Source organism: Mustela putorius, unplaced genomic scaffold, assembly GCF_011764305.1.
Source record: "Mustela putorius furo isolate JIRA1106 unplaced genomic scaffold, ASM1176430v1.1 tig00003896_pilon_pilon_pilon, whole genome shotgun sequence".
Lineage (NCBI taxonomy): Eukaryota > Metazoa > Chordata > Mammalia > Carnivora > Mustelidae > Mustela > Mustela putorius.
In genome coordinates, this window is record NW_025422045.1 from 1,387,066 (window position 1) to 1,399,526 (window position 12,461).

At 35.0% G+C, this 12,461-nt stretch overlaps 1 protein-coding gene across 5 annotated transcripts in view; it reads left to right on the plus strand.

Annotated features, from left to right (window-relative positions):
* TCF12 (transcription factor 12) overlaps nt 1–12,461 on the plus strand; it is a 392,538-nt gene that overhangs the window by 163,625 nt on the left and 216,452 nt on the right. For 4 of the 5 annotated variants that reach the window (XM_004777303.3, XM_004777305.3, XM_004777304.3 and 1 more), the window contains one exon: nt 697–770. In XM_004777303.3, the coding sequence (XP_004777360.1) occupies nt 697–770 (74 nt within the window). Of the gene's footprint in view, nt 1–696; nt 771–8,833; nt 8,896–12,461 lie in introns of those variants that run through there. The other variant, XM_013048258.2, reaches the window with a different exon arrangement.

The following is a 12,461-nucleotide window of genomic DNA, read 5'->3' on the forward strand; positions in this document are numbered from 1 at the left end:
AGGGAAGCAGGCTCCCTGCTGAGCAGAGAGCCCGATGCGGGACTCGATCCCAGGACCCTGAGATCATGACCTGAGCCGAAGGCAGTGGCTTAACCCACTGAGCCACCCAGGCGCCCTCTTTTTTTTTTTTAAATAGAGAGGGAGAGGGGCAGAGGGCAACAGGGAGAGAATCTTAAGTAGCCTCCATACCCAGTGCAGAGCCCAGTGTGGGGCTTGATCTCACAACCCTGAGATCATGACCTGATCCAAAATCAAGAGTCAGCCGCCTAACCAACTGAACCACCCAGGCTTCCCAACTTGCTTCATTTTCTAAGGCTTATCCATAAGAACTAAATTCTTCATATTTTCATGTAGACAGCACTAAACTATAGAAAGTTGGGGGTTTTATCTACTTTTAGAAGTAGCAGTGGATGTGACAGAAATGTGGAGACCTAGATATGCCCTATTTTGAAGCCTCCAAAGATGTTTTGGTTCTGAAAGTCTGCATTGTTCAAAAGGAGTTGTATGGAGCAGTGATGAATACTTTCTGAGGTAGCTTATTTTCTTCAGATTTCTGAGACAAGAATTGGTTGGTACACAGTGAGTTCCATACAAATGCAAATACTACTTGCTGACTTGTACTCTCTGCCATACTGTATGAAAACAAATCCATCATAGCCTTTTGGATTTATATCTTTCACTTTCTTCTCTCCTTAGGTATGGATGAACGAGGAGGTACAACATCTTGGGGAACAAGTGGTCAACCAAGCCCCTCTTATGACTCATCTAGAGTAAGTTCATTCACCAACCCTTGATTAAAACTATAAAGTAATTTGGCAGAATAAGTAAGACTTTTCATATATGAGCTCTGTTTCTTAAGAGAAATAAATATTAACATATTTACATGGGAATACCATAGAATTATGCAGAACCCTTGTGGTAGATTTAATTTTTTTTATATTTTAATTTATTGTCATACTTTGGGAGTTTATTTTATTTCTTATAATGAAGGAAATGTTCTTGGTGTTATTTCTATACCTGGATTACCTGCAGTACTCTTTACTAAAGCTGGAAGAATTTGGAATGCCTCACTAAGTATTCTTACCATACATAGTCATTTTTCTTTCTGTATTGTTTTCTTCATGTATTACCTTTAGAGAGATGGCACTGACTTTCCAAATACCAGTTTCTAGTCTTTCCTCTGTCCTTCTTGTTCCAGTAGTAGTCATCAGCCATTTATACCAGGGATTCTATAGCCCTGTCTCTTGGAAGCATATCAAAACAGACATAACAGATGACATTTCTTGGTTGGCAGTTAAGAGAAAATAGGACCAAGCTAGTGTTTTATGCTTGGAAAGGTCAAAAGGTTAGAACTTTTTTTTAATCAATAAACAAACAATAAATCCCCCAAAAGTTTAAAATAATAAGACTGAAATATTAAAAATTAGACCAAAGAATTATCAGTAAAATTAAACTCTGTTCCCAGAATCCACAGTAAATTGGTGAGGTTAAGGGATAATTTTTCAAAAATGTTATGCTTTGCATGAACAGTGAATTATTTACTTATCTTAGAATTAACCAGTAGAAGATGTAGAAGCATAAAATTTATGGATACTTAATACTGGAAGCAAATTGGCATAAATGGAAGGAAACAGTATGTGATTGGAGTTCTTAGTGTCCATATGGGTTATGCTGCTTTGTATTAAAAAAGCGCTAAGTTAAAACATGTGGTTTGTTACTCTCTTTGGCTGTAGCCTATGTTTAATTTATTTTAAATACTTTGGGAAGAAACAAAATAGTCATGTAGAATCCAAAAAGATACATAGAGAGACAATTAAACATGGTTTTTAGTGTTTTCCTTTTGGGACTCATTGCTGAGAAAGCTGGGTTGTAGTGTAAAGAGCACTGTCTTGGGCACCATAAGACTTGGGTTTACTGTCAACTCAGTGGTGAAATCTCGGACACCTTATTTTATCTTGGGGATAGTTGAACTGGTTGATGTCCAAATTTCCTTCCTTTAAAAGTTTTTGATGCTTTAAATAATATGTGAATAGGAAAGGTAGGTTTCCTGTTTTAATTGCTAAGTATGAATTTTATTTATATAGTGGAGAACAGAATACTGTTTATTAATATTGGATTATTTTCTTTCAAAGTCTTGAGTTAATGTGTGATAACATTATTTCTTAAAATACATTAAATGGTGCCTTTGTACCTTATGTTTCCTTTCAGACTTCAATTTCTTTTCTTACTTGAGTGCTAAATAGGATTCTAGGAAAAGGGAACATAATAGTATATCCAAACATTTACATATTTCATGACTGTGAAATTAAGTTTACCTCTAGAGATGGACTTCAAAGCAAATCTTCCTTCTCTGTTTTGCTATTTGATAGATAGGTGAATATGAAATGCTATTTTTTACTCTTAATTTTTTGAGTGTGTATTGTATACATTGTAAATTGATTTAATAGTAAACTAGTTTTCTCTTTAAAAACACAGATTAATCTTTAGCTATTCCCAGTCTACCATACAATATATATATATATATTTTTTTTTTTTTTTCCTTTTTCTTCTTACCAGTCTACTGAGATACCAGATAGAGTGGTGATTTAATGCTACCATTTATTTTTATTCTCATTGAAATCTACTCTTCCACTCACTTTGCTTCTTCTGTCCTGGTCATGATTTTGAACTAAAATGGTTTAGTTATCTAGTTAAGAAGTTATGTTTCATTTATAATTTCAATCACTTAAATTCCCTGAACTCTTTTCACCAGGGAAAGACATTTATGGTTATCTTTGAAGCTGCCCTCAGCACTCCTTTATAGGAATGTTACCAACTTTCTGAGTTTAATTGTTAAATGTCATCTTTTAAGTTGACCATTTTTTTTCACAATCATAAGTATAGGTGGATATAATTTTGTTAATAAGAATCTCGGTTTACCAAAGTATTTATTCTACTGAGTATCATAGTATCTTCAGTTTTTTAAATTCAGGAGTAAATACCGATATTAGCTATAAATGAAATTTGATGCATTGTAAAATTATTAACAAGTCAATGTAAACTTTAATGAAATTGCAGATACTTTTGTAGAAATTATATTAGTGACATTTATTTAGACTTTACCAGTATAAATAATAAATTTCCATCACAGCAAGTTGCATCATTTAAAAAATAATTTAGTTTTACATTCCTGATAGAAGATTTTTTTATTTTACTTTTTGTAAAGTTTGAAAATACTTAATAGGCCACAATAAAAAGTATGTAAACCTGCAGAATGAGTACTTTGGTGGGGTTATAAAGTATATGATTGTAGTTTTGTTGGATTCAATTGAGTTGCTGTTCTCCCTCCCTCCCTGTCTCCCCACCCCCACGCTAAAACTGTAAGGGGGAAAAAGAATCATTTTTTGTGTTACTGTATTATTTGGCACATGAACTCTATTAAATACTACTCTATTAATGTATTTCAACCCTGCATTTTACTGTATAAGATTGGTTACACCAAATCATGTAGGTTGAACTTAATATCTGTTTAACAATGTTTTAAAGGGAATTTTTGCTTTGTACGCTTTTTGCCTAATTGGAACTGGCTTTAAATCTAACAAAGAGGGGCGCCTGGGTGGCTCAGTGGGTTAAAGCCTCTGTCTTTGGCTCAGGTCATGATCCAAGGGTACTGGGATCGAACCCCACATCAAGTTCTCTGCTCAGCAGGGAGCCTGCTTCCCTTCCTCTCCCTCTGCCTCCCTCTCTGCCTACTTGTGATCTCTGTCTTTCAAATAAATAATATCAAAAAATATATTTAAATCTAACAAAGATAGCATTCTGCCCTAATAACCTTGATATGTAAATGAGATCTACCAGAGTTCTCTGGTTAAGAGGCCACAACTTCTCATCAATGTAATTAGTCTTATATGTATTCTCTCAGAAGCAGGAAAAGTCAGTCCAGTCTGCCCTATTTTTCCCAAATTCACAAGTTAAGTAGCCTTACAGTATGCAGGTGATTTGTTGAGGTCTGGTTATCAGAACTATCCATAGCACATGAATCAAGAAAGAATTTTTGATAGGCAGACACAGAAACAAATGCTGTACCTAATAGTGGTTACAGAAGAAATGGTAGACATGCTTAGCATTCTTAACAAAATGTGGAGATGAGACAACCAAGTTTGAGACACTCATAAGGAAGTAAGAGCATTTGTGGCATGTACCTCAAATCTACCTTTGTTAGAGACGTGGTTTCTGCACTGTTGACCTACTGCCTGCCTTTGCAGAACAACATACACAAATGAACAGAAAAAGCACCATCATGGTGTGAATAGCACTTATTTTCAGAAATATGTGAGAAGTCATGTTTGAGATTAAAGCACCAGAGATTGAATAGAGCAGTTAAGATCTCAAATAGTTTAGATGTGAGCAAGATGTATAGTTCCTTCTTTCCCTTAGTTTTTATCTTTTCCTGCAAACAAGTGTTTTCTATATTTGACATTGCACCAGGCATAAAGGGCAGAGAATACCATGATTTTTGTTATTTACCATCACATCAGTGCTTAATTCCAGTTCCAGACTTTCCCCCCCTCCCCTTTAGAAGGCAGTCAGTGGTCAAGACCATAGACTCTGGAGCCAGAATGCCTGGGTATGAATCCAGTCTCTGCCACTTACTACCTGTATGATTGTGGACAAGTTACCTAAATCTGCTGTACCTCAGTTCACTCATCTGTAAAATGGGGGTAATAACTACTTCATAAGGTTGTCATGAGTTTTAAATGCATGTAAATCTATTTTTAAATGAGATAAGTCTGTGTAAAGTGCTTAGATCAGTGTCTGCTACATAGTGGTGTGTAAGTGTTGGCTTTAATCTTATGTATATCAGAATTTATTAACTAGATTTATATGTAACAATCAACCAAATTTAAATGAAGGAATACATTTGCAGATGTGCTACTTCCTAAGTGTAATGAGTAAGAAGTATTTGCTGATTCTGTTGTGGCCGAATATACTTCCCTTTAGATTTGTGAAAGGCATAGATAAAATCTATTTCCTTACCCTGTCAATTATCTATTTCTTTCTTAGGAAAGCAGAAGTCCTGTGATAAACTTAGATATAAAAGTTTTACTCTAATACAAGGCTTTTTACATAATGGATGTTCTATACATGTTTGCTGAATATAATCAAATTTGGGAAGAATTGTTAGATTTACTAAATTAATTGTGTCTGGAGATGGAGAAGAATCAAAGTTGATTTATGATGAAGCTCAAAGTTTGAAGTCAGTGGTGGTGGTATTAATGGTAATAGGCTTCCTTTCTCCTATGCTTAACAAATTACTGTCCTGATTAATGATACTACTTATTGAAACATTTTATTTAAGATCGCCACCTCTGGAGAATTGCACTTTGTTACTTTGGACAAGTTACTCAACCTCTTTGTGGCTCAGATTTCTCATCTCTAAAATTATCATAATTTTACACATACTTTGTTGGGTTTGAGTAAAGATGAAATGTAATAATAGCTATGAAGTATTTCATTTCATTTATTAATACAATAAATGAAAGCTGCTATTACTATTATTACCATCATTATTATTATTCTCTCCAGATAATGAGTACTTCATTTTTCTTTTTCTTGGTTGTACTTCCTGCTGTACAAATTCCATTTCTGAAATGTTGTGTGATAATTTTAGTTCATGGAAATTTCAAGGGGCCATGACATCTTGGTTTTCCTGCCCTCTCAGCTCTGCAATCCAACCTAGGCCAAGCTCAAAGTACCATTGGGGTTTGCATCCTAGTGTTATGGCAGGGCTCACAGGAAATGGGAGATGTCTTCCCACTGACATTCTTTCCCTAAGATACAGAATTTTTCATTCCTCCCTTTAAAAAGTAAGAGAGATCAGTACCACTAATAGAACTTATATTTATATTTATAGGCATCAGCAGTGACTAGCAGTGACCAGCAGTTGGCATTTTAATTGTGAGCATTTTTCAGGTTATAATCTGTTGTAGTTATTTTGAGGGAAAGAAGCAACATTCAGTTACATGAGTTTGACTGCTTATATTTTCAGTGGCGAAATTTCTACCATGGTTTCCCCTTCTCTGTATAAAATACAGTTTGCAGATTGAAACAGTCATGCCTGTGTTGTTCTTCCTTTCCTCCCCATTTTGCAGTATCATAGAATTTCAAAACTAGAAAATGTGCTAGCTCTCTATGTCCAGTCCTTTAATTGTATAGTTGAGAAAACTAAGAGAATTTGAAATTTGGCTAGGTTGAAATAGGTGGTGTTGATACAAAATACACATAAGATTTGGCTAGACAATTTATCTAGTTAATGACAGACTTTGGTCTAGAACTCAGATATTCCACATTCTATACAGTTACTTTTTAACACCCTTACCTTAGTATTTCCCAAGCCAAAGAAGAAGTGTCTTAAATTTTTTGCCACATACGGAAGGAATGGAAAAGAAGAAGAGAAAGCTGAAGAAAAAAGAGGATCTGTGTTTGATATTTAAGAAGAGGACATGGGACATGATATAATTAAAAAAAAAAAAAGTTTGCTAGCCTGTATAGTATATCGTGAGGCAGACAAGCATAGGATTTAAGAGCTTGAACATTGAAATCAAGTTGTGTGGGTTCTATTTCTGGCACTGTTTCCTAGCTGTATGACTCTAAGCAAATTTTTTCTCTTTGCCTCAAATTTTTTTTCCTTTTCCTTTTTTCATTGATTGAAGGGAGGTGGATACTAATAGTAACTACCTTAGCAAAGTTCCAGACTCAAGCCTATTAGTGGAGAAGGGGAAAACCAGTTATGTGGTGATGAGCTGGCTTTAAAAAACTACGTTTGCCGGCTGTCTATGACTCAGCACAAAATAATTTCAGACTTTTAATCAAGGAATAAATAGTAGGTATGTTTTGAGGTCTTTTGTTTTAATATATACTCTGACTTTCTGCTACCTGTTACAGTGTGGTAGCAGGGTGAGTGTTCATCTTGTTTAAAAAGCACCAGCAGTGGTCATTTCTTTGGCTGTTTATCAGGAATATGCATGGATGGCAGCCTGATAGACCCAAGTCAGGTAGAAAATAAATATGAGAGTACAGAGATTCAGGAGTTGCTCTAGCCTTCTAAGATTCATACTCAAAGCCATAGATTGGGTACTACTTCCTTTGGATAAGGGAAACAAAAATAAGTAAAAATTCAACTAGAATGGACACCTGGCTTTCAGATTCTATGGAAACTAAACTGAGTCTATAAGGTATTGTGAATGAGTTAAATATTACCTCTCTAGCTGCTCCTAGACCATTTCTGCCTGATGTAGCTAAAGTGACCTTTAATTCTGCCTAGCGTTCTCTCCCTTCTTAGCAGGCATTCAGTATCTTTTCATTCATGTGGCTGAGCTTGCAAACAGCCATTCTATAGTTGGGTGGATAGCAAGTTGGAGATGAGATAATAGAGCCTCATCTGTGTGCTATTTATACATAATACACAGAAGTTCTTCTGACCCTAAGAAGGGTTATACTGGTTAATCTGGCCAGAGTATACTGGAGAGACTGATGAGTATTTCATTTACATTTGACCATAGAGGCCTAGGAATATCTAGGGATAGAGAGAACCTGTAATTTCCTTCTCCCAGTATAGCACAGTGGTCTGAGAGCTACCTTTGTAAATAAGGATGGTAATGTTGTCATTCTGCTTTTTAAGGAACATGAGCTTACTTTGGTGCCCCAGTTTTAAGATGATGAGATTTATAGAGGCACTCAATTTCTCCATCATTAATAGAGCACAAAGTATTTCTTAGAGTTCAGGAAATAATGGTTAGAAATACAAGTCATTTTTGCCTAAAGAGTTAAATAAATTATAAAACTTTAACTCTTAAGGCAGCAGTGAAGAAGCTATAATTGTTTGGCAACAAGTAGTTAATTATCAAATTAATTTCATTAGTTATAGGAGATAAAGAGATTACTTTTGGTGATTGGGAAAGAGTGAAGAGAAAGTGTTTGAGTAGATCATTGTAGGACAAACAGTATTTGTATGAATAAGATTAAAAGGAAGACAGCTTTTGGAAGTGTGGAATGATGAGACCACAAGTACAGAGCCCTCAAAATCACGAAATTCAGTAAAGAATAAATGATCTTGCTATATACGCATATAATGTGATAAGGCACGTAACCCTGTTCAAGAAACATAGTCTGTCCTTTGGCAAGTTAGAGAGCCACTTAAAAATAAATTTTTAGGGAGGGAATGACACAAAGGATTTTGTGAAGATCAATATATTGTGGAATGAGGGATGGATCCAAAGTAAAAGAGTGACAAGAAATAGGATGATCTGGAAAAATACTACTACATAGGCCTACTTGCGATGAAATGAGACAGATTAGGATGATAGGATCAAGACCACAAAATAATGGAAAGAGGAGTGGTGTCTCAAAGGAAAAAAAAAAAAAAAACACCAAAACTGGCACATTGGCAACTGAGGAAGATATAAAATTGTATATATTCACTCTTCCCACAGAATGATAACTCCTGAATTAAACTCCCGTGTTTTATTCAGGTTTGACAAGGTAGCTGCAGTTGTGTGATGCAACTACCAGATTGGTTATAATAGTTTCCCTTATAAATAGGAAAATCCAGTTGTGTGAATAAAAAAATAAATTTTTACTCATTGTCCTCCATTGATAGCATTGATGGGTAATAAAGTTTAGTGCTACTTTCTCTTCTTTAGAGTAGATATTTTCTCTAGTTGTTTATTGTTTGCTATTGTTTTTATTTTCAAAGGGGAAATGGTGTAGGTTTTATAGCTACTACAAGTTCAAATGCAATAATTAGAAAGGACACACAAATTTTGAAATAGTATTTTATGCCTCTTGATCTCAGGTACAAAACACGAGATGAAGCAGTTAAATAGCAAAGCAAGACAGGAGGGACAGAGAATTAAAGTAAGTGTTTTCTATATATTGCATCTATGTTCCCATTAATCTCTGTTTTGTTATGTAACTGCTCCTTCTGAATGTTCTGAATGTGAAGAAAAACTATGGATGAGAAAAGGGTGCATTTTAAAGTTAGGTTTAAATAAACCCATGAGGGAAAATGTTGTGTGTTACTCTTTCTATTCAAAACAACACCTGCCTATAACTTGTAATCTTAGTTCTTACATAAGGAAAATATTGGGTTAGGATGATGTAAGCTCCTTTAAATCTCTTGCTATCATATATTTATTTATTTATTTATTTAAAAGATTTTATTTATTTATTTGACAGAGAGAAATTACAAGTACACTGAGAGGCAGGCAGAGAGAGAGAGAAGGAAGCAGGCTCCCTGCTGAGCAGAGAGCCCGATGCGGGACTCGATCCTAGGACCCTGAGATCATGACCTGAGCCAAAGGCAGCGGCTTAACCCACTGAGCCACCCAGGCGCCCCGCTATCATATATTTAAAATGAAAGAAATCACACAGCTATCAGGTTGTCTACTTTTCCATTTTAAGATCTAGGCATACCTATTTTTTTCATTTACCTGTTCTTCCAGGGATAGTATGCAATCAGATACTGTCACATAGCTTTTGGAACCAGCCTTTATGTCGGTTTGTCACCTCACTGTTTTACCTAACTTTGCATGCCTGTCATATAACATCTTTATCAGGACTGATCTTTACAGTTCTTACTTTAAAATCTTATCATTATTTAGTCTAAAATTTTCTTTCAATTAACGTATAATGTATTATTTGTTTCAGGAGTACAGGTCTGTGATTCATCAGTCTTACACAATTCACAGCACTCACGATAGCACATACCCTCCCCAGTGCCCATCACCCAGACACCCCATCCTTCCCACTCCCCTCCCCTCCAGCAACCCTCAGTTTGTCCCTCTCTGGTTATGTCTTGTTTCATTTTTCCCTCCCTATTTAGTCTTTAAATTAACAGATGAGGGGCACCTGGGTGGCTCAGTGAGTTAAAGCTTCTGCCTTCGGCTCGGGTCATGATCCCAGGGTCCTGGGATCGAGCCCCACATCGGGCTCTCTGCTCAGCGGGGAGCCTGCTTCCTCCTCTCTCTCTGCCTACTTGTGATCTCTGTCTGTCAAATAAATAAATAAAATCTTAAAAAAAATAAATTAATTAACAGATGAAAGTCAAAACTTACTACTCTTTGAATATCTCCTATGTCCCTTTTTGTAATTGTTGAGGTCTTATTTCTGGCAGCTTTTTAAATTTTCTATAGATTCACATATTTCTTATCCATAAGAACAGAATGGGAGGTAGATTTGGGCTGGATACCTTTCTAGGTCCACTTAGCCTATTTTTTGTTAAAAGCAGTAATCATAACTATCATTTGTTACAATATCATTTAAAACCTTTCACATGTTCCCTATTTTAAGCTTCACACCAGCTACCAAAAAGCCATTTTAAAAATCCTGTCCATTTTAGAGGTGAGGAAATTGAGGTTCAGAGAAGGTGAATAACTTAACAGATATTAAACATCCAAGACTAGTAGCCAGGCAGTAGGGCTCTTAAGTTAGTCTTCCCTTCTACCATATAACTTGCCAAAGTATACAAGAAACCCGGAAATAGTCGTTATTCCTCCTGTTCAGGACTTTAAAGACAGATATTCTGCAAGTTTTAAGATGATGGTACTGTCATTATTTCTTAGAAAAATATTATTTACATTTTACACTTAAAAAATATAAGTTCTAGAATCAATTAGGTGAGTTTCCTTCCTGGTTCACCACTATATCTGACCTTGGAAAAGATAAGATGCTTAATTCTGAGCCTCAGATTTCTCATCAGCAAAGAGATTTATCTTGTAATGAGTGTGTGAGAATTAACACAAGAAGTTTTAGAAAGCACAATATCTGGAATTTATTCAGTAGTCTGCAAGTGTTCCTCCTCTTACATTCAGTGTCATGAAAAATTACAGATCCATTTTGATACAAAGCTTCATAGGAATTACACCAGTCTGAGAGGCTTCTTAGAGAGGTCACTATTCCTGGAGTATGTACTGAACAAGATGAGGGACCTGCTGCAGTTTTTAAATGACCAACAAGAGGTTCTGTAGGTCAAGAAAAGTGAATTGTTCACAAAACTGAAACTATTGGAAAAGTTTATTGCATTATAGATTTTGGGATTTAGAGATTATTGGGAAAAAATTGGGCAGCCCGGATTTTTATGAATATAGATTCTTGGTAATCTATGTTCTTACAATAGGATGTATAAACTTCAGTTCCTCAAATTTGTTTGAAGGGGTATCTACCCCACAAGGTAGTTATGAGACCTAAATGAGCTTGTGTATGTCAAAGACTTAGCATGAGAGATTAATTTTAATTCCTTTTGTGATGTACTTTTGTCATGTATTCTAACATTTTTATTTTGCAAATAACAAGTTTGGAGTGTTTTTCAATGCATTGAGCTGATACTTAAACCTTTGTGCTGTCAAATGGAATAATTACTTTCATATGGTTTTATATTATAATGTGCTACTTTTTGCATGGAGCAGATCTTTTTCTTGGTGTTTAATATAAGAAGTTACTTAGTGGTTAGCAAGAAAGTATCATCTGTCCTGTAGGCAATTATCTGCTCTGTATTGGTGATACCATTACATCTCATTGAGTTTATAGTTTTCTGAGTTCTTGCTCTTTAAATATTATTCTTGATTTCCCATTAACTTTACCTTACTCTCTTAGATCACTTTTTACTCAGAATCTTTCTTCACAATTTGGAGTTCTGCAGTCTTCTCTTGGGCTTGTACTCTTTGTAGGCTGTTCACATGGAATGCTTTTTTTGCTCAGTTCTTTCATTCATGCAGCATTTATTGAGATTCCATAATTTTCTGGTCTCTGGAATAGGTAAACAAAACAAAATGATGAGTCCATACTGTCTGGGCAAATGAGTGTTCATTCTCATGGGAAAAACAGTTTATTATACTATATGGTGATAAAGGTTATGATAATGATGACCCAGGGAGAGTAGAAGCACAGAAATTGAAGCAGAGTTTGGTTATGAAACCTCTAGGGCATATCAGTCGAAAATGGTAGTCTGTTTTATAATACAAAGAACAAAGGACTCAAACCCAGAGACTTCTTCCTTTAGACAAGTGAGTTTGATCAAATGTTACTTATGCTGGACATTAGTTCATAACATGTAAAACAAAAATTTTCATCAAGATCATGGTTTTTCAAACTGTGCTTAATAAGATATTAATAAGTAATATGTAAATAGAGAGCTCATAGTCCAATATATTTATGTAATGAGTTAAACAAAATTAGACTCCTTTGTTGGATTTATCAGTTTTAAATAAAGTATTGTAAATTAAAATTCCTTAAGAAAGGAATAGAATACACTTATCACAGTTTTTTCCCCACCATGGAATCCTTCCGCATTACTTATGAATTGAGTTTGATTGCTAGTAATAGTCTCAAGAAATAGTATATTAGATGAGATACATTTAATCATTAATTTAGATATGTGATCCATTGTGAGTTCATTTTTGTAAAAGGTGTAAATTAAGGGTTAA